This window comes from Mchenga conophoros, linkage group LG10, assembly GCF_057382185.1.
Source record: "Mchenga conophoros isolate Kocher_MC1m ecotype Shallow Benthic linkage group LG10, M_conophoros_male_GT1.1, whole genome shotgun sequence".
In the NCBI taxonomy this organism is placed as follows: domain Eukaryota; kingdom Metazoa; phylum Chordata; class Actinopteri; order Cichliformes; family Cichlidae; genus Mchenga; species Mchenga conophoros.
In genome coordinates, this window is record NC_140535.1 from 21,811,010 (window position 1) to 21,837,430 (window position 26,421).

Sequence of the window (26,421 nt, forward strand, 5' to 3'; positions counted from 1 at the left end):
GCCGAGCATTAACCTTTAAGATTTCCATCACACCATGAAGGCAGCACAAGTCACACCCTAGACACCAATGTCTGGAAATACAACACACACACACACAGACCACAAAATTCAGTTTGTGGTCTGAATTTTGCCTCACTTTTACCACTGGAACACCTCACAGAGCCGACATAAAATCAAATTTCGATATTTAGTTATTTTAAACGATTACTATTATTATTAAGCCTTACCATTTAATATAGTAGCATCACACTTTCTTCAGCATGCAAAATTAATATGCATATTTGATTTTTTTTTTTTTAATGCTGAAGAAAACAGAAAATTGTGGTCTGACAGTCAAAAATCAACTCACGTTCTATCATTTCAAACCTATGACAAAGAGCGCTCTTAATTTTTATCAGAAGTTTAATTAAATATGTACAACTAATCTTATTAAAGCACTGCATTTTACAATTTATCACACAAGATACTACTCCTCTCCTGTTCACAGGGTTATCAACACCCGCTAGGTAATAGAAGACCCTGCACATTCAGATTCAGGAGGGTCTGTAACTATGGTTTGGCCAATAATCCCACTATGTATATCTACAATCTGCCCATTTAAAAAAGAAAGAAAGAAACGAAAGAAAACACTGATCTTAGTCAGAGCATACAATCACCCAGACATCATCTACTTGATATAGGGAAAGGCCAAACTTGTCAGTAAGCGTACAGCAGGCTATGCTGTAAATACAGATTAGTTCCGCTGGATTCAAAAACATGTCTTCTGTGTGGAAGAGCCACGTGTGTCATATGTTACAATTTGAACAATCAGGAGTTGTGGTCAGTTTAAAAAAAAAAAAAAAAAAACAGGGCAAATAATTCAAATTCAGTATTCATGATTCTGGTAAGACAAAAAAAACAAACAAAACAAAAACAATGAGCTGGCAACTTGTGTGTATGCAGTATTGTTGACAGGAATTGGTTCATCCAGTCAAATGATTCTGAAAGGAGTAAACACCAAGTTGGCTGTATCAAAGCTGTGTAACAAAAGAGGAGTGGACACACGATGAACTTTGAGTGAGACTGTGGCTCTGAAACAGACCAAAACCTGTAACTCTCAGCTTTAGTGCTCATTTTATAACACTGAACTTTAAACTGCAGGTTTATCTCTGTGAAACTGACCACTCAGTATGTATTTTAAGCCATGTAATTTTGACAGTGAGCTACTGTGAGCTCTTATTTTCTGCTGTAAGACACTGGTAATCATTATTTTGTTTCAGGACTCAGAAATCATATTAAATTTTCTTGTACATTAAAAAGGCCCTGTGACCAGCACACAAACAACAAAGAAAGGAAAAGAAAATGAAGACAGACAAGACATTTCAAACACCCTTTAAATGACAGAAGGTGAAGAGGAGTGCGCCCCCAAATCATAAGCACACCACATTAATAGGTCAGTAACATAGTAGCTGCTGTAACAGGTACAGTTTTGGTGACAATCATTTTGACCTCATCATCCAAACAGAAAAAGGGGAGAAAAGAAACCAAATGAAAGGAAACAAGATTGTGTTGATGTTGAGCAGATTTCCCTGGCAGTGCACACTTTGACGGTTGGTTACACTCTCGACAGATCAGTGTAATAGTTGCAGTGGCGGCTGAGAATTCTCCTCAGGTGTTAGTAGTTACTTCAAGGGTGAATTCTTCATGGGAATCATTATTCTAGACTCCATGTGCTGAATAAGAGGGACTGTGAGGTAAAGAACAAACAACAGTCTTAACAACAGATTTCCAACAGGGAACACAACTTTATCTCATTTAAATTTGCTAATGTTTCATGAATTTATAGCTAGAGTTCTCAGTTTAGTTTCAATGTTAACATCCCAATAAAAGCTCATTTTATTAAAGCCTGAGTTGTTGTACGTTGTCCTTACACCAACACTGCTGAGTGTCTTTGTAATCCCATTGAACATAATGATTCCCTATTGCTAAATCAATCCTTCATAGATTCAGGCATCAGAGAGACGCTGAAGTAGAATTTATTGTGCCACGTTTGTTTCCATTTGTGTAGGTATGAACAAGTGAAGAATTATGAGTATGTAATCTACAGACATGCTTGTGTGCAGTTCTCCAAAGAAAAGGAAGGAATGAAGCCCAAAGGTGATGAAAATCAGGCTTGAACAGTCTTCTCTGCAGCACGAGCTAAAAGCTAAAAGCATGGACTAAAGCACAAACAAGAATAACTCAGAGCACCTGGTGTTGGCCAGAGGGGCCGATGGCGCGATATGGCAGCCTCGCTTCTCTCAGTCTGCCCCAGGGCAGCTGTGGCTACAACTGTAGCTGCCTCCACCAGTGTATGAATGCGAGAGTGAATGAATAGTGGTATTGTAAAGCGCTTTGGGTGCCTTGAAAAGCGCTATATAAATCCAATCCATTATTATTATTATTATTATTATTATTATTCCACATATTTTAAGCTACTTTTATTTGTTTTTAAATGTTTGTCCAATGCTGCCCCTCTGTACCTCTCTGAGCTTCTTCATCCATACATACCTTCCTGGCAGACCAGCTCCTGCTGAGTGTGCCTAGGACTAATGGTAAGCTCAGAGGGGATCAGGCGTTTGCTGTGGCAGCACCAAAATTGTGGAATGAGTTGCCTTTACATGTTAGACAGGCACCTTCCTTATCCGTTTTTAAATCACGTCTTAAAACATTTATTTACCTTGGCTTTCAGCACAGAAGGACTTGTTGATGTCTCTTAATATGTTTTCTTATTAATTATATTATTTTTAATTTTAAGAAATTTTAGATGTAATTTAAACTGTTTTCTCTTTATTTTATATTTGTAGCACTTTGGCCAACATTGTTGGATGTAAAGTGTGTTATAAATAAAGATGCTATATTTGTAACACAGCTCACTGGTGAAAGTCTGCAAAGCTCTATGTACAACCAACACACTTTAGAGCAGAAGTGGGCAATTAATTTTCCCAAGAACTTTTACAGCCATGACAAGTTTTAGTGGCTAAAATGTCCAGTGAATGAACAAAAGTAACTCACTGACACTATTGTTCCCGCCTCCTCAAGTAGACTTTGGCTGTAGCTGAATAGTCAGTTTTTCATTGGGAAGCTTCCTAACAGGGAGACTTCATTGCCGGCTAAGAGGTTACATTTTCTAAACACTAAAGAAAGATTATACGATGCTTCTACACCTCATGCAGCTTACGAAATTCACTGGCATTAATGAGGTTTAACATAATTCAGTTTGCAGTTTCGCCAGCATTTAGGGATAACATTAATTCACATAAAACATTAGTAGATGCCACACTGATCATCTCTTCAGCAGGAAGAGATGATGTGAGCAGAAAGCAGCTAAATGAAAAACTCATTTACCACAAAGTTGTCTTTGTTTATATGATCTGCAGCAACCACAGCAATGACACAACAGGATGAAGTATCAAAGATGTGCATTTTGCAATTCACTTTTAGATTATAGCAGTTTCAACGCTGCGAAGCCAAGTCAACAGCATCTACTGACACACTGCAAGCACTTTAGTGCAATCTGAGTCTCTTTTCCTGTGTCCTGTGTTCTACTTCACTGTTTTCCTTGCTCTCATGATGCTTTTTCTCCCAGTAAAGCGATTATAAAAAAGACACTTTGTAAAAGGTCAATTTCTTTTCTGTAGGTTTGCACCTATTGTATCTTTTTAAAACACGGCATTTAGTTCTCAAAATTCATTATTACCAAGGTGTGTAAAAAAGTCAATACTTCCAGTATTTGAAGCCCTGAGAAGAGAATATGTTGACAGTATTAGTAATTAGTCTTCATTGTTTTAATCTATTCTTGATCGACAATTTATAATAAGTTGTTGGCAGCTTGGGTTCATCCGAGCTTAAATGTTTGAAATTAATATTTTCATTTAACGTTAACATGACACAAATATGGATAATAGATATAAAATAGGTTAATTTTAATGTCTTATGCCCACAACAGAACAACAAGACTCAGCACTTACAGTAACTAAAACTTGCTTAAGTATAAAAGTATCAGACTGAAACCAACCTGTGTAATAAACAACCTCGTCCCAGCCGTCACGCTGCCAGGCTGCGTTTCTGGTATTTTCTCTGGACTGCAGGTCCTTGTAAGCTGAAAAGAAACACGTTCAAACTCACTGAGTAAAAGCTGTAGCTTTTTAAACCAAAGACGAATCATAACATCAAACAGTCGTGCTCAGGAAAATTTAAATACTTGACAGCTTTTGCATTAAGTTCACTTCCAGAACCTAAAGGTGCACACCGTCACGTGGAAAGAAAGAAGAGCAACACCAAGTAAACTGTTTAATGCTACAAGCAAAATGGGAGCTTCTTTCAGCAGTACACATTTGATGCCGGATGCACCCTCCAAGGGATTCGTCCCCTCTCCTGGTCCTGGACTTTTTTACATCAGCAGTCCCCAACCTTTGTTGCGCAACGGACCGGTGTAATGTCAGACAATATTTTCGCAGACTGGCCTTTAAGGTGTCGCGGATAAATACAAAATAATTAAAATAATACGACCAAGACAAAAACTGTGGTAATTTGTAAATATAATAATAAACCCGAATTCACTGTGTAATTGTGTAACTTTATTAGCAGCGTCCTCCTGAAATGTACCAACAACATTATGAGTAACATCCTCCTCTCTGCCCCTTAATGCTCTCTGGTCACTATGGTAACGCGTAAATACTGGTCTATGGCCCGGTGTGGGGACCGCTGTTTTACATCTAAAAGGCATGTACCAAAAACATGTACATACATTTGCATTTGTTGGTGACCTGGACAATATTTGCAGCATTTTTCTTGAATGATCCTGGAAACTCATCTTACCCCATAAGTGGTGAACTGTGTACAGACTTCCAATCTGTGAGAAAAAGCCTCCCACCGCCTCTTGGTTCTGCTGGCGAATCTCAATAGCCCGAGCCCTGCACAGCACCAAAGACATTACACAAAACAGCTTCTAAATAGAGTGGCAGTAATTAAAACACCACAACATCCACCAGTACTCCCCTCATTTCAAGTCAGTACATCAAATTTCAGTTTTAAACCATCAGCCTTGTTATAATCATCCCTGCATATTTGGTTTTATAAAATTAACAAAAATCAATTTCAATTCAACAGATGAATATATTGACATATATTAAATGAAGCCCAGGCAGTTAATGGATTATTATATGCGGTCATGCTCAGGAGTCATGCATACATTTTGTAGTCAGAAAGTACTGCAGACTCATTTTCACCTGCAACAAAATGTGAAACCAACAAACTAGCAGTGAGGAACTTTTTAGATTGTAGCTACAAGACTAGTACAAAGGGAACTAAAGCTCGCAAAGTTATCCCCCATAAATGATCAAATTTGGTGGCTCAGATATTACATGAAAAAGGAAAGTTGTGCCTTACCAGTAATTTCCCCATTCAATCATTGTGCCTGGCTGAGAAAAAGAAGGTAAAGATCATGTTCACTACATGTACCGCAAAATACAAAACAAAAACGCTCCCCCCAAAAACCCAGACTTACAGAGGGAGGACGACTAATTCTGTGGTTCATAAAAAAAAAAAAAAGAGTTACCCTGAGTTGATACGATCGGAGCTCATAGATGTTGGGTCCTGGACGAGGGACGGGTTCGTTCCAGAAACTGAACTCCAGCAGCAGCTGGTTCCTACGAGACAGCAGCATCTTCCCCCTCTCATTCCTGTACTCCATAAACTTCTACAGCAAAGACAAATGAAAGAAGCACAGCGCTCAGAAAATCTGACTCAGCTAAAATAACTGCCAAATATATTTGTATTCATGTTGTTCGACTGTGAAGTCTGATCAGAATCTAGACAATGAAAGTCAGCTAGTGTGCATTCAGAGAATTTAAGTGAAAGAAAATATCTTTTTACCTGGACTCATATAAATCACCTTTTCTGAGAAGGTATAATAGAGGAGTAGTGATATGCGGAGAATATATATGGCATTTATGGTTATAAATATAGTGTATACACTTCTAATTTGCCATGTGCTACTTAATGTATGCAGAGATAGATGAGTAAATTATCTGGGCAGATTAACAGTAGTATGTATTTACTGATTAAAGTTTGTGGAATTGTGCAAATTAAAATCATGAGGTTTGCCAAAGGACAGTTGATAAAGCAATAAAGGGAGCGTCACAGATGTGCAGGACCAGTGCACAAAGCCTATGCACGGTTTTGTAGCCTCTTGTTTACATGTGGTAGCTGTATTCTGTCACCAGGGGCCCGTTCTTCGTACCTCGCTAAGTAAGTTAGCTGGATTTGATTGTTGACGATTTCGCGTGATCTTGGATCGTTCGGTTCCCCGAAGCTCATCCGGGACTTGCTGTCATAGCAACAGAGCCGTAAGCGTAAACCTGCTCGGGAGCAGATTTACTTTATGTAAACAGGATTAGATCGCGGCCACGCAGGTATGTCCGCTTCATTTATACGAAAGCAACAGCGATATTCCACCACTGTTTCACCATAAATAAATATCATCAATGTAACTAAAGATAATGCAGCACTTGATCCTTTTATTGATGTCACACAGATACATACAGGTCATTTCCTGAAAAAGGGAAATGTACTATTAACATTCTATTACATGTATGTGATTATTACAGATGTAATTCATATTTCAGAGTAGTAATTGTAAATTACTTCGTGTAATCAAGATGAGAGACCACGGCTATAAAAGCGAAGGTGGATTTGGGAAGTCTGTCGCAGCCATGTCCTGTCCGTATACGCGAGCAACCCATTGCGGAAGGTGCAAGATTGATAAGGAGAGTCCTCAGAATTCAGCGTATATTGCGGGATAGACAGGATCCTTTAGCTCAGCGCGACAGTGTGCTCATTGAGAGATATCGATATTCCTGTGAGGGTATTATTTACTTAACCAACTTGTTGACGAAGGGGTGCAGGACCACCACCTGTCTTTTTTTCCTCTGCCCTTTTCTTGGTTGCTGTTATGAACAAACAGATTATTTCAGGGTCTCTTTCCAAGAGACTAAAAGCAATATAAGTGATAAATATTACCATTCTGTAGAATATTCTTATATTTCACTTTTACTTGTTCCCATGTTCTAGTGGGTCCTGTTGTGAATGTGAGAGTGACTGAATAGTGGTATTGTCATGCGCTTTGGGTGCCTTGAAAAGCGCTATATAAATCCACTCCATTATTATTGTTATTATTAAATTACTTACGAGTTTAATTTGTCAGCAACTTTCTGCCAGCCCTCTCTCCTTGCTTTTGCAGCCTTTGCAGTGTTCCCTTGCGTTCTGATTAAACTCTGAAACTCCTGAAATCCCTCAATCAAGGGTTCTTGCTCTGCTGCCGAAAAATACCGAGCGCGCTCCTTCGACATTTTCGCCGACCAATCAGAGGGTTGCCGATCAATGTTTCTGCTATCGATGCGTAGCCCCTTTTACGACACCCAGTGATCTCACATTACTTCATCCAGCTGTACTAATCGTCAACAGCAGGTGTGTTCGGAGAACCGGATTAGCGAGCTCAGAGTTAGCGCGATGATTTGGTCTTGGATGTAGTAAGCGACGTACGAAGAACGGGCCCCAGGTGGCAGAGCCACAAATATGTGAAACAGGTTGATTTTCTTTGTAATTATCTGACCAATCAGTTCATGCTCTTCAATGTGGGAGGAACACATTATTACAAGCCACTTACTTTATTTTATCTGCAGGGCTTTCCAAAAACTAAGAAAAAAAAACACATTTCTGAAGATTAAACCCGCAGCATGACTCATCTGTTCATTAACACTTTCCTTCTTCAAAGCATTACTGTGTAAATAACCTTTAAAGATTACTGGAAACATTAAAGATAAAGATGGAAGGAAAATGTCACGTGGGTCTAGCTAGATGGGTGCACTGCTGGAAACATTGGCCTACAGATAACCAACGGCCAGTAGGCTTAACTAATCGGAGCACCCGTTACCTTATTCTGCCTGAGTTTGTTCATGACTTCGGTGAGAGCCGGGTATCCTCCCCGATATCTCCACAGGTGAACTAGAATAGAAGGAGCAGAAGAGCCAAAGATAACGTAGCTCTTAAATAGATCTTGTCTTTTTTGGGGGAGTAAGAGTTTTGTTTTTCACAATAGCATCAGTGGTTAGACCTCCCTATGAACCACCCGTGATTGTGGAGCATGACGGGATTCAGTCTATACAGCATGAATTTCCAGTCAATTTCTGTGTATGCATGTGAAAGGACATCATGTCATCTTACCACTACAATTATATCTCAGAAAAAAGAAAAACTCTTAATTTCATGAAGTGAAAAAATGAACATGGCTCTAACATACACTCCCCAGCCACTTCATTAGATACACATTGCTATTATCAGGTTGGACCATTTTCTGTCTTCAGAACTGCTTTAATTCATCAAGGTGCTGGGAACAGTCCTCACGGATTTTGGTTCATGTTGAAGTGACAGCATCACATAGTTGCTGCAGACTTGTCAGCTGCACATTTATGATGAGAAACTCTCTTTCCACCGCATCCCAAAAGTGCTCTACTGGATTGAAATCTGGTGACCAGTCTTTGTAAACCTTAGAGATGGGTGTGTGGGAAAGTCCCAGTAGATCAATATTTTGTGTGTTGTGTGTGGCACCAACAGGTATGCCATATTCAAAGTCACTTAATACACCTTTCTTCCCCTTTCAGATCATCAGTTTGAACTTTAGCAGGATTTCTTGACCATGTTTGCATGCCTAAATGCACCGAGCTGTTGACATATGATTAGCTGATTAAATATTTGAGTTAATGAACAACTGAATAGGTGTACCTAATAGAGTGGCCATTGAGTGTATTTAATACATATAGTATCTCGGAAAATATTAAAAGAAACAATTCTAATGTTTATTTCCACATTAAACTAAATGCCTTTAATCTGTTAGTTCAAGATTTAGCATCAAACTGCAAATCAGAATACAAAACACAACCATGACAATAAGACGGAGCCAAAAAGGGACAGCGACAAGCTAAAAACATAGCACCATATACTGTCTAAGTGTTCACATGCTGAAAGTGTACTGATGCAACCTTTTAGAAAACCTTTCCTGACACTGCCAACATTACAGCTCTGTAACACCAGAGAGGGCCCACAGCTGTGGAACGACAAATGTCACCACTTGGACAAAATGGAGAGCAGCCAGGAAAAAGTTCAGTTCAGTCTCAGCTATAATTAACTGAAATAGAAAAGCTGAGAGAGGAGAAAAAGCACAGTGCCTTTAAGTAATGTCTGTTTTTACACCAAGATAACGACATAGTTTGAAAAATTCTGCCACATCTCAATGTAACTCATCTGCAGCGGGAAACAGAAAGCAGCAAGATTATCCCGCTGTACAACTTGATTTAGCTTAAACACGTACAGATTCTCATTAATCAATAGGACTCACAATCAAGAGGTCAAGTAGTTTGCATCTTGTAGAGCTAAAAGCAACAATATTTATTATAAAATGAGTCTGAGCATCGCATGAAATACGCTGGATTAAAAAAAAAATCCAGGTCTCAAGTCTGTATCCATAAACTGCTTATTTAAATAAATAATATTCATGATGAACATTGTTCTCATTTTTACCTCGTAGTAATATGTTGTCTGCGAGGTTTCAATCTCATGTTTCCTCTTCTAAAAGAGAAGGTTGAGCTTTGACGAATAACCAGATTGAATGGGCTCAAATAATTCACCTCGCTGACATTCAAAAGAAAGTCCGTTGTAACTCAGGTAGGGTGGATGTTCTTACCTGCCTGATCCTGCTCCCCATACCATGTGTTCCAGGTGCCCACAAGCTCACAGGGGTATTCAGGGTCAGTGTGAATGGAAGGCAAGACATCCTCACTGAAGACACAGACAAAAAGAAAAGAAAAAGTGTGAAAATGCAAAATATCTGACATACTGGTTCCAAAAAAAGTGTTCTAATGTGACATCTGAATTAAGATAACACAACAAAGACTCATACCAAAGTTCATTGTAAGCATCGAGGCACTCAGGTTTGACATTGTGAACTGCAACAAAAGAAGAAAAAAACAAAGCATGAGTAGACAACATGATCAAACAGATTTCATGGGTTTATTAACTGTTGTGGTAATCATTAACTGTGTCCCACTGCCAGCAATACATACACTGTATTTTATACAGGTTGTTGTCTTCTTTTTTGGCAAGCAGGTGAGAGTGAGCATCTTTTCTGGGGATGACTTTTCTAACAAAAAGGGATTTGAACCAGCTTTCATCACCAACATTTGAGAGGCTCCTGTGATGGGATTAAAACATTTTTTTTTTAAAAGTTGGATACAATCAACATTTCTTTGGCTACACAATGCAGCATTTAAGTACCAACAACAACAAAGCTCCCCTAATAATCCAACCCTGTTTCCTTCTATTCTGTGTTGTATTTCTCTGTGAACATCTGACATATATATTTTAGTGTTAAACCTCTAGCTGCTGCTTTATCAGTCCAAGTCTCAAAAATACAGATGTGGACGGGCTATATTCAATAATACCTTTACTATTGTTGTTATGAAACTTTCAAAAGTGTCCTGGCTTCCTAATGTGAATAAGGTCAGTTTTACTGCAAGAGCCCGAGGTGTAAACTAGTAAATGTCGGCTGAAGAAAAGGTGCAAATCTTTTTTTAGCCCAGCCAACCTATGCATTTCAGAGGTCAGCAGCTCAGAAGGCTGAGGGGTCTACACAGAGCACAAAACCCTGAGATTAGTCTGCACTGACTTTAATCAGCCTTCCTGCATTTTCTGTTAATGTACTCGATCTACAAGTGCCAACAGTCACCACGTGTAGCGGCTGAGCTTGTTTATCAGGAAACAGTCCACCGGTTTTCCTCATAATGCACCAAAAAAAGGACACATTTTAGTGTCAGTCTGTAGTCAGGTTTATACAAATATCTGCCTTTCAAAGGGAAATAACAGCTTATTTTAGGCCGCTCAGCTGCTGCAGCGAAGAAACTGAATCGTCCAGTGACCAAAACAAGCACAGCTGTGCAGCAATTCAATGCATTTTGACCTTGAAGTTGAATTCAGTTTAAGACTCAGAGTAACTCGGCGGTAAGTTTTTAATAATTTCTTCAACCCAAGTCTATAAAATCACGCATGACATTATAAATCAGACACTGGCGATTGTTAGGACAAGTTGACTCGCTGTTTATTTTAAAAATCGTGGGGGTAACAATCAATGTTAGCAGAAAGTTAGCAGATTTACAGCTACATGGCTAATGCTAGCTACGTTGCACAGAGATGTAAACGTAGCGAACGTCCTTACGTTCCCTTTAGCATTAGCTTAACCGCCTAGCAGAGCCCGCACGTTGTCATTGGGCTACACGAGCAGAAGTTTAATGACTTTTAAGCAATATTTATGCACCTGCACAGATAAACTGTGTATAGAAGAGTCTAACCTGAGGGCGACGTTCACCGGGCTGCTCGCATGAAGCCCGCTTCTCGTCTGTTTAAGGCCTCTACCCACTGTTTGAAGGACTCTGATCGCCATCTTTCCTCGAAAGCCGTGTGGAGGTTGCTGGAGGCTACAGCCGCAGTCCGTTCCCGCAGGAGCTGACGTTACTCACGGGAGCGTGACCCCGAGTTAGAACCGACAGTACCGGAATCACTTGTGGAGCTGATTTAAAGCACAGATATTAACACAGCTCAATACAAAATACGCAGAGTTCGCTGTTGTTGGATTTATGTGAAGTTTTCATAGTTTTGGGGGCTTTGATCGATCCGCCTGCTGAGCTTGCATTTATAACCTGCATATTCCCATTACTTAAAAGTGAACAGTTTGTCCCTAACAATTTCATTCACTGCACCTTTGTGCAACAATAAACTGTAAGGACAGCTCCCTCAGTAATTAGACCAGACTCACTGACTGCATATTCATTATAGCAGTCCCACTTACAGAGCCACTACTGACTGGAATCACCCCACCATGTCCAGATCATCACTTTACACACCCCTGCATACAAATGTTGTTTTCAGATTATAAAGTGCATATTATTTATAAATGCAATTTGCACTATTCTCTTAAACAATCTCAATTTTACTTTTTATTCTTCTTTAGCCTCAGTTTTATTTTTACTGGGGTTTTTTTAATCACCATGGTATACATAAAAGTTGTGCACTATCTCAGTTTAAGGTCTTAACTATGCACCTATTGTACTTTGACCATTATTTATTGTAAACTATACTATTATTTCTTCTTTATCCCGCTGATGTAACATAATTTTCCTTGTTGGGTCAATAAACGTCATTACAACTTCACTTAAAGCTCCAAAGTACCTTATATTAAATGCAAAATGAAGCAGCCAAAGCTTCATGCATGTTCTATGATAATAACATGTCTAATGTACGTTTTTTGTATTCACACACCTGATATCTACTTTCTTAGTTTTAAGTGAATACCATAATGGCATTTATTTTATCCTCCCTCCTCTCCTTTTCTCTTGGATGGGTCCTCATGGATGGGCCGATTAGATGATCCAGCCCAGGCCTTCACCTTTTGATTATAATATATTCCTAACCTGGATAACAGACACGAGTATCTTCCATGACATTGTTTTTTGCGCAGTTGTTTTATTTTGCAAATTCCTCTGAAAGGTGTCCACTACCTGAGCAGGTAACAAGGAAGTAATATTTAGTCTCTTCACCCATACATGTACAGCAAAGATTCTTAGTTTATAAACATAAATCCACATTAACACTTGAAACACAAGCATTGTAGAGTGACAAATAAGCTGATATTACTGCATGAAATCACAGTTTTCTGTCATGAAGTGGGAGTTTGTGCCAGTGGGGAATCGGCTCCACTGGGGGCAGCAGAGATGTTGAGCTCCTGCAGTTTCTCTGACAGCGTTTTCTCCTCTTGAAGTGGAAGGTCTGTTAGAGGCTCCACAAATTCAGTTCCTGCAACCCTCTTTCCTGTTAGGGGGTCAACCACCCGGCCAACTTTATACACGATCTCTGACAGTTCATGCTTCACGTGTTTGCTTCTGGGCTCAGGCAGAGCCTTGAGGAGGACGATATCTCCCACAGTGCACTGTTGCAATGCATCATGGGCAAAGTACGTCTTCCTTTTGTTGTAGTACTGCAGGAGAAGAAGAGACAATATCACAGTTATTCAAATATAAATTCATAAATGCTTGAACGTTTATGCCCAGAATTTCTAGTTCGAACCAAGTGGCAGAAAGCTAAGACTTTTGTGGCCTGAGGCCCTCGTCTCTGCTTTTTGCAGATGATTTGGTCTTTTTGGCTTATCAGGTAGTCACCTTCAGCAGAAATGTGCAGAAAAGTCACTGAAACATGGGACAGTGGACCTCCCATCCATATAAAGGCATAAAAATAACATAATAATAACGCCCAATATAAACAAATAACCACCACCACGTGTGCCTCTTGCCTCTACAGAATAAATTGCAAGGCTCACAGTTTTCTTACTGACAATAAATAAAAACAGAAGTCCTTGTTTCTACCTCGGACATAATTGTGTTTAATGTCATGAAAACTTCAAGCTCTCTTGAAACTTTTGCTAAATCATCAATCAGGAAAGTCAGTTGATGCCTTTATTTTATTGTATTTGGATTACTTTAATTCATTGTTTATTTGTCTAAGCAAAGAGTCGTGGAGTAATGCCAGTGATCTACTCATTTCCTCTGATAGTATGCAATGAGTCTGACTTGCATAATGTCACCAGAACATGTATGTGAAGCCTTTTTAGGACATCCACGAGCCTTCGCTATATATGAAAATAACATCAACAGCACCGGCTCACTCCCACACACATCTGGTGTGCAAAACTGTCCGTTTACACACCTGCATCAGGGTATATTCTCTCCCTAAAGGTATCTGAGTCTTTTCTCTACAGGACCTTTAGCTGTGGACACAATCTTTAAAAAGGCCATTCAAATATTTTTGTTTTTACTCTTCTCTCCAACAACCTGTAATAGTTTCCTTCTGTATTTCATTTACTCTGTAGCTTTACCGGCCTATTTTAAAGCACTTGTACTCTTATTTTATAAAAGGTGCTTAATCCCCTAAAGGCTCACCTTGAGCAGGTAAGGGTCCAGCACCAGCCTGGTAACTCTCACTTTGGCCGTTTTGTGCATCTTGGTCCCGATGACTCTGCCGATGATCCATTTGGCATGGACTGATGCGTGCTGGACTGACATCCTGCAAAGCTTTACTCAACCTGCAGAAACAAAATATTATCAACCCTGACATCATTATATACGGATGAGACTCAACTGAAATGTAATCAATCTAAAGACACGTTCAGTTACAGTTTTACCGGATAAAACCTCTGAGCCGACAACTGTACTAACAATGTGAGTCAATGTAAAACAGCCGCTAAACGGTTAGCCTTGTTATGTTAGCATTAACTTAAACATACATTCATTTTTTTAAAGAAAAGGTCATAAAAATAAACTGATGTAATTCGGCAAGAATACAAAATACCATTGAAAGTAGAAAATACAAAACTAACTCACTATAACCACGGGAAAATATCATCAGAAGGTCATACAAGCTCCTCCATGCTGTTCAGTTCTCCTCGTTTCGTGACGTAAACTACGGCTAGTAACGAGGGACATCGACAACAAGCGTATGCTTGCGTGTATGGAAGCTTGTTTCTGACACTTGAAAACGAATATTCTTTGCCACCAATAAGTAAAACCTCGATTTATCGACTCAAACGTCTGACCAAATATCTTGAAATGAAAAAAAAAAAAAACTAACGTAAAATGTTATTAAGGTCAAGACAGAAACTAAACACAAACAAATGTTATTTTCAGCTACGGAAACAAGCTTCCGTATTTACGTCCTACACAATTAGTCACAATTTTCCGTTTTAATTTCATATTACTTTATTTATGTGTAATTATTTTTATTATACGTCATCTAGGATTGAATGTGTGTACTTTCATATATTTTTGCAATTTTTAATGAGTAAAATCGATTTTAAATTTATACTACTTACTTGAAGTGTTTTTGTTTTTTTTCACTTTTTTCAACTTAATCTGTAGTGACATGCTAAATACTGGATGCTGCCGCCTATATTACCTTTCCTTTCTGTTTGATCAAAGTTAAAATCTGACTTCTGTTTGTCTGTTCGGTTGGTTGTAATTTTTATTCATTTATAACCTTTACTTGAATCTGAAATGATGACTACACTGCACTGTCTTTTGGACAATAATTATGTAAATATTTATTGGACATATTCTATATATGACGTCACTAGTGAAGGGCAGTATCTACTTCTTTATGCAATCTACGCAGCTCAAGAGTGGCTGAAGTTAAAAACTTGGAAACTATGAACATCAACAACATCAAAGATTGTTAAACAATTTTAGAGCCAAGCCAGCCAGTTGAATGTGTTCTTACCTACACTTCTGCTTTTCTTATGTGCAGAGCCACAAGTCTAACTTGGTGATATTCAAGTGTTTACAGATATGCAGTTGTGGTCAGAAGTTTATATCCACTCACCATGAGCGTGAAGATCATGGTAATTCTGGGCTTGTAATTATTTCCTTGATCTGTTCTTTTTTCCAAAGTGTAATGATTGCACAGCATATATCTTTAATCAATTAAAAGAAAAAAAAGAAATTGGTGCACAAGTTTGAATATATTTAGGATTTTCTTTAATCCACACAGAGTTCAAAGTATGCATAGAGGCCCAAATAATACACATACTCACTTAAATCTTTACATTCTACAGTGTCTTTTAACTTGACAAAGCCCATTCCTATTAACTTCTCATTAGTGATTATGATTGACTTCTCGTTCAGTATAAAACAGATTTGTTTGACAGTGTTCATTGGATTGACCAATACTCAGAACAATGGGAAGGTCAAAGGGACCCAGTGAATAGGAAATAAGGAGAATTGTAGAGTTACACAATCTGGGAAAGTCTCCTGGGTCTTTTTCCAAATAGCTGCAGATTCCAAGATCATCAATTCAAATAATTTCACATTAAGTACAACTTAGTTGGATGTGCCACCACTTTGCCAAGATCTGGAAGAAGATCCAAATTGTCACCATCAGACCAGAGGAAATTGATTTGAATGTTCTGGAACAACTCAGGATCCACACAGCCTCAAGCCTGCCATGAACTGGAATCCGTTGGAACAGCAGCATCACTGTCCACAGTTATGGGAGTTTTAAGTAACCATGGACTGAAAGTGTGCAGACCAATAAAGAAGCCCCTGCTCCAAAATCCACATCACGAGTTCAGCGGAAATTTGCAGCTGCTCACATGGACAAGCCAAATGTCCGCTGGAAAAATGTTTTTGGTCAGATGAGACAAACATTGATATATTTGGCCACAATTACAAGAGGCATGTTTGCATTAAAGGTGAGGCTTTTAAAGAACACTGTAGCAGCTCTCAAGCATGGTGGTGATAGCATCATGCTTTGGGGTAGTTTTGCTGCCAATGGAACTGATAAATTCCACAAAGTGAGTGAAATAATGAAGAAGGAGGACTAGCTTGGGGTGCATATAGTTGATCCTGTATATGTAACTCTGACTCTGTGGATTAGATAATAGTGCAAAGAAAAAATTAAAATCTCCAAATTACTAATAATGAATGTATATAAGCATCTGAACAGAAGTGGGTTTCCCTTTTCCAGTGTAAATAAAATATTAATTTTAACCACAAGATGGCAGCAGAAGAGAAGAGAAGAGGTGTATTCTTACTGAAAAGGATATACTTTGAAATTATGGGAAAAAAGACAAAATAAATATTTCTATATTTATAGGCTCCAGCCTCCCCTAAATTGAAACTTTTATAACAAGTCGTGAAAAGGATGGATAGATGGATAGTTTTAATGCAACAACATGACAGATGTTAGGTAGTGTTGCTGTGCTGATGATTCAGTGAGTAACCAGGGCTGCAGAGGAAGAGTGAAAAGAGAAAGGGAGGAGGTGATCAACAGTAATAAACATCAAATATTTCCCATCTTCACGAGTGTGTTTACACTTGGTTTTAAAATGCATCTTGTGTGATCAGATCATAGCTTGACATTTAAGACACATAGTTTTTGTTGTTGTTGTTGCCAGTCAAGGATCAGCTTAGTGCAGGATAGCAAGAAATGAATAAATAAAATGATAACAGTAATGTAAAGAAAGACACAGTGGAAGAAAGACCTGTTGATTGAAACAACTGGAAATCCTGAAATAACAAAAAATCTTCATAATGGAATATTATCACTTATGAATAGTCATTTCTCTTTTCTTTAGCCTGAAATAGTGGTGTGAAATATAAGACCTCAGGGACCAAAATCACCACAGCAAAAACTCCAATCTGGCCCACTGGACTGCTTTGGAAAATGCGAAGGAGGACACAAATTTTAGACATTTAACTGTATATTCACAGGTTTTACAGCTTTTCTTACAGATAAAGACCTCCCGATGGCTATTCATACAGCTCGAAAGTAATTAAGTTATAGATTTCTGTAATTTACTCATTTACTTCTTGTAATTGAAGCCTGAAGAGTCATGCTAAAAGATGCCTTTCCATTACTACAGCTGCATTTATTTATTATAAATACATACTACTCTTCTTTTTCTTATATTAAGATGTAATTAATTAAATATGCAATTACATCTCTGTACGCTGACAGAAAGAGGAGTTTCACTGGTCTAGCCCATATAAGATCCAAGTGGGCTGTACGTGGCCCCTTGGCCTAGACTGTCAAAGGTCTGCAAAATGACCAACACACTAACCAGCCACACTGATGTGAGTGTTTTTCCATCACCGGTAAAGCACATATAGCGTCTGAAAGAGCGAGGAGGTGGGGGGTTAACATTCATGCATTCATACCACATTGTTAGCAGCTTCGTCCCTGAGCATTGGCTGCAGCTCAGAACCAACCGCAGGCAGACCAATCTGGTCTTAATCAGAGCCATGTTGTAGTAAAGCACAGGTCTGGGTCTCTGTTTCCCATTTAAGGCAGTGCAGGATTGGTTTACCTCTGCCAGAATGACAGCATTAGCCAACTTTAGTCAGCTTCATACAAGAACACTGAGACAATTCAAATAATACCAACTGGTTGCATGCTTTTCCCTGCTGAACTCATTGTCTGCATGGGGCTAAACCCATGTAGGTCAAATTAAAGGTGTCACCACAATCAAAAGAACATGAAGTGTGTTTTGGTGCACCTATAAAAAAAACAGTTCAAACCCCTATTAAAGTTTTGGGTGAGAATCATATGGTGAGGCTACAAGAGAAAATCACACGGTATCAATGGCCATATTAAAATATTTACCTAAAGATAATCACATACATAACTAAGTTAAAATGCAGCCAGTGTTTTCATACATGAGAGCTGACATGGTTGCTTTATCAGCTCTGAATCATGTGAAAGCTCTGCTGGTGTGATATAAGACAGAGGCCCGATAGCAAACCCACCGTGTGATTGCACATGTATGTTTTCTGTGATAACACTGTGACCCTCTTAATCAGCATGTTTTATATTTCCAGATTATCATGCTGGAATAATGTAAGCATCCTCCTGAGTAAGTTATTAGTCTCTAGATATAACATTTTTCTATAGATTAGACAATTTAGTCAGCGTGTTTGTTCATGACTTTGACTGAGCCTATCACTAAATTAAGATCAGCCCTTAGGACCTGGACATGGGGTGGTTTTAAAGCTGAGTGAATGTACTACAGAAACAATCAGAATCTGTTGTTATTAGAGTCTATTTTATTGTTTCTCGAGTTTACAAAAAGTTCAAAACATCCCTTAAGCCCAGGGTGGGATACATATGTGGACTTTATCGTAAATTGAAAGAGAATTTTTCCCCAGTGTAGGGCCTGGGTAATGACAAAGAAGAAGAAGAAGCTTTATTTCTATAGCTACAGTCATATAGTCAGGTTATGAACTCAAAAACATTACTTTAAAACATTAATAACATTTTTAAAAATTAGAACAAAAAACGATTTAAATTTTTTTAACAGCTTTAAAGCTGACAGAATCATTCACTTATTACATAAAAAAAGCTTTGGCGCTAAATCAGTTAAAAAATGCTCCTTTGTTTTAAGCCTGGTTCACAGAAGCTTTAACCCACCTGAGGGGTCTGAGTTAAAAGTTATAAAACAGAAATCAGAGCAATACTATGTAGTTATAAAAAACAAACAAACAATCAAATATAAAACTGGATTTTGTAACAATGAGGAGCCATTGTTATTCTGCCAGGCCTAGAAGGAAACTGTTGCATCATTTAGACTTGCACATAATGACCCGATGCATTCGTTTGCATAATGTCACTGGGGAGTGCTGCCCTGAAGTTAGCAGTAATTATTTTCCACACACAGGAAAAAAAATTCTTACATACCAAGACTAAAATCTTGACACATATATATCATATATATAATTAAAAAATAAATATGCTTATTTTTTAATTATATATATGATGTATTTTAAACAATTAAGGTTAAGGTCAGAGATATGAGTGACATAAAGGGTTAAGAAGATGAGTTTGCAACAAGGAATGTTGCATGAAGTGACCTATGAATGTGTCTTTTCTGACTGGCAATAACCAAAGAGGTGGAAAGCATTAAACCATAGTCTGTCCCTGAGCCTCATCTACATCTCTCACCAACTCTGCACACCTTTTGCACACCTTCAGTTCCTCATTGTTAGAATTCATGGTGTGAAACTCACTTGTAAAGACAAATAGTAACACAAGAAGAGTTAAAAGAACTAAAAAGAGATTTTTCTCTTGCCATTCACTTACATTTAAAGCATACCAGGGCATTCGGTTTGAGCATATTGTGGTCCAAAAGGAAGGATTTCATACACAGAACTAAGGGCTACCCAGTCAGAAACTAACATGACTATAAATTACAATACCAAATGCTTTAACAGAAAAGGTCTCACAGACCACATACTGCTTGCTAGTTATCTCTATAAAATTGTGATTTATTGTGGCATATTGTGACGTCTGCTAACACAGGTAGTCTCTACAGTGTAGCACATAAATGGATGGTTTTTCACTTTTTGTTTTAACTAAATGTGTTGATTCCACCTCTGTTTCAGGTCAAAAGTTTAAGGTGCAGCAATGAGGAAGGGTGAGGCATGTCACGCAGGAAGAAGCTTAGCGGTGCTAACGTTTGTGGTCAATGCAAAAGCGGCAGTGAGTCACACAAAGGCAGGTAATGTGTTTGTTTTCATGCAGGACTGACTGTAGCGTTCATGAAGGTGTTCCCCTTCAGGTTTGCAGCTAAAATCTGAGCTGAAGTGGAGACGAGTAGATAGAGACGGTCTGCGTCTGGCAGTCTGCTTTACCATCCCAATGTTGGTTTAACCTCAAACACCAATATCATGTCCTCTTCATGCGCCTGACTACATTCAATGTTAAAAACCCCCCAAAACAAAACAGAAGTTGTGCAGCTTTCTTAAATGCCAAAAGTGTATATCCTGGCCGGGGTCTTTCGGTCTGGAGTTTTCATGTTCTCTCCAGGTACTCCTGCTTCCTGCCACATTACAGAGACATGCAGTTAGTGGGGTTAAATTGATTGGTGATTCTAAATTGCACATAGGTGTGAGTAGGAATGGTTGTCTGCCTTTCGCCCTATAGTAGCTGCCCCCCTGCAACCTTGAATTGGATAAGCGGAAGAGAATGGATAGATTTAGATGGTACCATGTGGTGCTGATGTCTGAATTTGAGGCGAATCCTGTTTTCACAAAGAGAAAAGAATGATCACAAACTGTCAACAGTGGAAAAAAAAACAAAGATACTGATGAGCAGCAACACGTTTTTCAGATCTGGTTTGATGCTTCAGATTTGATTACACAGCTCCATCAGTCTGAGGCTTCATGCAGTATGCAGAGTTTATATTTCTGACCTGTAGAAATTATTTATCTGAATGATCAAATAAAAATGGTACTTGGACACCAACAGCACCACAGTCTTTTCATACTTCAAGTTGTGATCCGCTGATCCTGTTGCTAAATTCTGCTGAGCACCGAAATGAAAAAACATTGTTGGATTGTGGGTAAAATGATATTGCTGTTTGTGGAAATGATTTTTCTAACTTTTAAATACATTAGAGCTGATTGTAGCAATGTTTTAGGAGCGAAATACTACAATGAAAAGGTTGTCTTGTGTAAAACGTTTCCATGTTGTAAGATTTTAGTATTAACGGATTCTTAAAAAGTGTGACAACCACTTGATTCACGTGTATGGTGATGTATGATACGTCTAAGTCAGAGGTGAGAATTTTGTCGTGTGTTGTGACAGGCTGACACTGTCACAACAAATGACACGCTCACTTTTCCTTCACACCCAACTTCTGTCATGCACAGCAGTACAAACTGGTTGTTCTCACTCCCCTGCCTCTAACAGCATGTGTTGTCATGGCTAATGATAATAATTGAAAGTGTCTGTTTATTTCAGAATTTGCATGCAAGCGAACGTGTGACTGTGTTCTGTTTATGCTGGTGTGCACAGGCCTCTGTCTGTGTCCGGGCAGACGTGATTCTATTACATCAACATGAAGTTCTGGGTGCGCGGGGGGAGAGACATGAATCATTCAGTAGTAACAAAAAACAAAAAACATCCAATGATGAGAAGGGATTTTGCTCTTTGTTTCCATCTCTACAATAAACAGTCATGTGGCAAAAAGAGCATTTAATAGAATTTGTTTCTAATGCCACAGTTTGTTATCTGTTATTGTGTATTCATAGGAGAGTTTTGGTGCCCCAAAAACAAAAAATGTGACTTCAGATCCTCTCGGCTTCCAAAACTTTGCTTAAGCAAATGTGAAGGAGAACTGATTTGCATTTACACCACAGACCATTATGGCTGTTTAGCAAAACAGTTAAATCAACTCCAGCGCAGTCTCACTTATATCTATATTATATATCTCATATCTATATTAAACAGCAAGTTTTGGTCCATCTGACCTTCACCAGCTACATCAGGTGAATCTTGCCTGTCCCTACTGGGATAGGGGAGTGGGTAGGGCGGGTCAGTAATCTGGGCGTTTGGCATATTCCTGAGCCATTGTTAAGTTTTTGTTGTTTGGCAGGGTGGTGCCATCAAGGAGTCTTGTTGCCATGTGTGTTTGGTTTACAACAATGTTTAGGTGGGCAGCGTGTGTCAAATTAACATCCACATGATTTCCAGATTCCACGTTTTCCCCGCACATGTTGAATTGTCACGATAGGATTAGAGTTATTAACTTTAGCTGTTGCAGCTGACACGTATGCATGCATGACTGTGATTTGGAATTTAAGTCAGGTGGAGCACGGACACGCACACACATACATATACTGACACTGACAAGCACTCACTGATGCATCACCCTCCCTACCCCGGATCCAACGCCACCTCCAACGCTTACCTCCCCTCTGGTGTGGACTTCGGGTCAGTTGGAGGCGCAGTCGAAGATTGCAGCGGTCCCAGATCAGATGTACACACTGGAACACTTTCCCATGTTGCTTGTCTGTGTTTATTGTGCTATGGTGTGTTGATATCTGTGCATTCCTGTATTATCCTTTTGCTTTTTGTTTCTGGGTAGCTTTATTTACACTACGTCATGTTCTGAGGCAGTCATATTTGGTGATTTTTTGGTGATGCCAGTTTGGCCTTTTAAGATTAAAGCTCCCATCACTCCCATCCATGCTTGCATTGATTCTCTCTGGGTTCTCCAGCTTCCTCCCAGAGTCCAAAGACGGTGTTTCTCTGCATTAGTCCTGTGATAGACTGGCAGCCTGAACAGGGATTACCCCACCTGTTGTCCTATGACTGATGGGATAGGCTCCAGCACAACTGCTGAACTGATGGATGGATGGATGGATGGATGGATGGATGGATGGATGGATGGATGGATGGAGGGACAGATGGATGGATGGATGGATGGATGGACGGACGGCCGGATGGATGGATGGATGAATGGGTGTATGGATGGACGGACGGACGGACGGACAGACGGATGGATGGATGGATGGATGGATGATGGATGGACGGACGGACGGATGGACGGATGGATGGATGAATGGGTGTATGGACGGACGGACAGATGGACGGATGGATGGATGGATGGATGGATGGATGGATGGGTGTATGGACGGACGGACGGACGGACGGACGGACGGACGGATGGATGGATGGATGGATGGATGATGGATGGACGGATGGACGGACGGACGGACGGACGGATGGACGGATGGATGGATGGATGGATGAATGGGTGTATGGACGGACGGACGGACGGACGGACGGATGGATGGATGAATGGGTGGTTGGACGGACGGCTGGACGGACGGACGGACGGATGGATGGATGAATGATGGATGGATGGATGGATGGAACAGTGATTGTGAAGATGAATAAACTGCTTAAAAAATCAAATATGATCAGTGAATAGCGTGTTTTAAAGACTTTGTGGTTGAATGCTCAACAGTTGGAGTTGAGCTCTTGGGCTATGTCACCTTGCCGCTGGGGACATCCAAGCCATTTTCAGTGCCACATGTTGTACTCCAAACACACATTAAACATTAGAGTAGGTCATAGGTAACAATATGGTATCGGTTTGGCTAATGTGCTTCAAATTAAACTCCAGTCAGGGGGGATTTAGAGATATTCTCCAGCTTGTGACATCACCTCCTCCTGTCTCTGCTGCCAGCCCCTTGACCTTGTACATTGCTTGTAGTAAGGGGATACTTTCTTTAAATGGAGCGTCAAACAGCTAACCTATCTGCATTTGATAATGGGGCTCTGAGGTTTAATGTAGGCAATATCCTTGTCAGTACATGTGGCACAAACACAGGAGGTGTTCCTGCTCTGTGTCATACTGCTAAGAATGTGAAGCATGTGAAGCAGGTATGTTATTGTAAACCCCTCAGCCAGCAGTGGATTTCTCATTTGAAATCTCCCATGAATGCCATTTTTGCCCAATCTCTGTCTTATTATTGAATAATGAACTCTGAACCCTTCAAAGCAGTTCTTTAGATGTTTTTCTGGGTTCTTTTGTGACCTTCTAGATGGGTCATTGATGCTCTCTTGGAACAATTTTGGTAGGCCGGTCACTCCTGGGAAGGTTCACCAATATTCCAAGATTTCTCCATTTGTTGATAATTGCTCTCACCGTGGTTCACTGGAGTCCCAAAGCCTCAGAAATAGTTTGTAACCTTTTCCAGACAGCTAGAGATCAATCATTTTGTTTTTCAGCTGTTTTTTGAGATCTTTGAGCTAATTTCTGTCATGGCACTGGGTCTGTGATCCAGTGTGTGTGTAGTTTCTGGTTTAAGTTATAATTCTTCGATTTAATGATATTCATGGTTCTGTTTCCTTACCGCCCCTGTGTCCATGTTTCATGTGTAGTCGGTCATGTGTCTCGTGTACGTTAAGTTCTGTCTCCCTACTTATTCAGCTGTTTCCCAGTCGTGTCTCTTGCGTTCCTGCTCCCTCCGATTAGCTCCAGCTTGTTTCCCTACTGTTTCTCAACGCCTCGTTATCCTCTGTGTATTTAGTCCACTGTCTTTCGCTGCCTGTTGTCCTGTTGCTGTGCGGTTTCCTTGTGCGTGGCAGCTCCATTACGAACCCCCATTCTGAGTTTCAAGTTTGTTACTACTCCTGCCTGCCCCTCATTGACACATGACAACTTCACTTTGTCAGACTGGTTCTATTTAAGCAATTTCTTGATTCAACAGGTCTGACAGTGATCAGGCCTGGGTGTGGATAGTGAAGCTGCAGCTTTCCAAACAAATGGGGTTAATCACAGTTAATTTTGTCACAAAGGGCCAGGTAGGTTTGATAGTGATTTTCCCTTAATAAATGAAATAATCATTTTAAAACTGCATTTTATATTTACTCAGGTTATCTTCGTCAAATGTCAAAATTAGTTTGATGAGCTGAAACATGTAAGTGCTCCAAATATGCCAACAAACAAACAAATAATAAAGCATTTTCACAGGACTGCAGATATGCTATTTGAGTCTCTTGCATATCTGTTCTTAGGGAAATATGTAGTTCAGCTTCTATATGCTTTAAAATCTAATTACTTAATGTGTGTGTTTGATGGAGATAGAGCTTTAGAGCTCTTGTGTTCCTGTGGAAACTGACGCCCGCTGTAGCTGTCCAAACTGATCAGTTTTGTCCTCCGCAAAAAGACCAACATTAAAAAGTTTCAGGCCACATTTTAAAATTTAGTGGGAGTTGCCTTTAAGAGTCTGAAGGAATCCTATTGACCACCTCATGATTTTCTATCTTTACACTGACAGAGGAAAAACATGAGTGGATTAAAGAGCGATGGCTGTAGTACACCGCCCACATTTCCCACAGTACAGTGAGGTCATGTTTTTGGCTCGATATCTGCGGAGACCTCCACAGATAATGAACCTCTATCTCTGAACACACAAAAAATGACAGCTTTAAGTCTCCGCTGATTTGTCTACTCTACAAATAACAGTGAAAATAATTACTCATAGAGTAAATATGGAGCACATTTACACAGACAGACCATTAGACCCACATGATCAATGATTACTGCAGAAAAGTTTAGGTGTTTAATCAAGTACCACCAGCTGGGTTATATCAAGCTGCATAAATATTGCTGGACATTGGTTAAACTTGTGAAAACTGCTGTGTAGATATATACTTATTATTTGCTGTACTAATTACCAGTTCAACACCAACAATTTCCAGAATTAAAGAGGTAAATTGAAAGAAAGGGTAAAAGAGTGGCAAACCCTAGGCGGGCTGTCATGTGCTTCATATGACAGCCCGCCTGGAGTTTACCAAAGGGCACCTGAAGTACTCTCATATCATGAGAAATAAATTTCTCTGCTCTTATAGAACAAAAATTAAACTCTTTGGCCTGAATGCCAAGCGTCATGTCTTGAGGAAATCAGAAACCGATCATCATCTAGCCAGTACCATCCTTTTACCTTTTAGTTGAAGCATAATGGTAACGTCATGCTGTGGGGATGTTCTTTGGCAGCAGAAACTATGAGAATATTTAGGTTATGATGATAACCTGCTCCAGAGTGCTTTGACCTCAACTGGGGCAAAGGTTCATCTGCCAACAATAAGCACAAGATAGCAAAGGAGTGGCTTCAGGACCATTCTGAATGTCTTTGAGTGGCCCAGCTAGAGCACAGGCTTGGATCCGATTAAACATCTCTGGAGAGATCAAAAAGTGGCTGTGCAGCAATCCAAATTGAAGAAGCTTAAGATGATCTTAGATGTTAAAATTTCTTGAGGCTGTAATTGCTGTCAACGGTATTGAGCTGTAACTACAGTGTCCCAAAGACGGCCTACAAAAAGCTCATTTAGATATTTTCCCTGTCTATCTATCGCTTTCATGCCAGTGACATAAAAGTGAACCAATAGTGAAAAATAGCACCTCATTACAAAGTTTGCAATCTAAATAAATAAGAACGAATTTGCCTGTAAAGTGAA

The 26,421-nt window shown here is 39.5% G+C and overlaps 2 protein-coding genes across 2 annotated transcripts; both read right to left on the minus strand.

The window, feature by feature from the left end:
• Positions 1-384: 384 nt before the first annotated feature.
• Positions 385-11,616, minus strand: LOC146565897 (protein NipSnap homolog 2-like). Its single transcript, XM_085289322.1, has 10 exons — positions 11,421-11,616; positions 10,140-10,267; positions 9,977-10,022; positions 9,761-9,855; positions 7,955-8,025; positions 5,579-5,719; positions 5,410-5,441; positions 4,840-4,934; positions 4,037-4,120; positions 385-1,726 (listed from the first exon to the last, which is right to left on the minus strand). The coding sequence occupies exons 1-10, from the start codon at positions 11,510-11,512 to the stop codon at positions 1,662-1,664; spliced, it is 849 nt and encodes a 282-aa protein (XP_085145448.1). The 5' UTR covers positions 11,513-11,616; the 3' UTR covers positions 385-1,661.
• Positions 11,617-12,571: 955 nt separating this feature from the next.
• On the minus strand, positions 12,572-14,643 carry mrps17 (mitochondrial ribosomal protein S17). Its single transcript, XM_085289323.1, has 3 exons — positions 14,502-14,643; positions 14,061-14,203; positions 12,572-13,102 (listed from the first exon to the last, which is right to left on the minus strand). The coding sequence occupies exons 2-3, from the start codon at positions 14,181-14,183 to the stop codon at positions 12,785-12,787; spliced, it is 441 nt and encodes a 146-aa protein (XP_085145449.1). The 5' UTR covers positions 14,184-14,203; positions 14,502-14,643; the 3' UTR covers positions 12,572-12,784.
• Between the last annotated feature and the right edge of the window lie 11,778 nt (positions 14,644-26,421).

Coding starts and splice junctions, on each gene's coding strand:
- LOC146565897 (XM_085289322.1), bottom strand. CDS start 11,512: ATGGCGATCAGAGTCCTTCAAACAGTGGGTAGAGGCCTTAAACAGACG. Junction 10,268..11,420: donor CCGGTGAACGTCGCCCTCAG/GTTAGACTCTTC, acceptor ATCCCATCACAG/GAGCCTCTCAAATGTTGGTG. Junction 8,026..9,760: donor TGGGGAGCAGGATCAGGCAG/GTAAGAACATCC, acceptor CTTCTATTCTAG/TTCACCTGTGGAGATATCGG.
- mrps17 (XM_085289323.1), bottom strand. CDS start 14,183: ATGTCAGTCCAGCACGCATCAGTCCATGCCAAATGGATCATCGGCAGA. Junction 13,103..14,060: donor TGGACCCTTACCTGCTCAAG/GTGAGCCTTTAG, acceptor CTTCTCCTGCAG/TACTACAACAAAAGGAAGAC.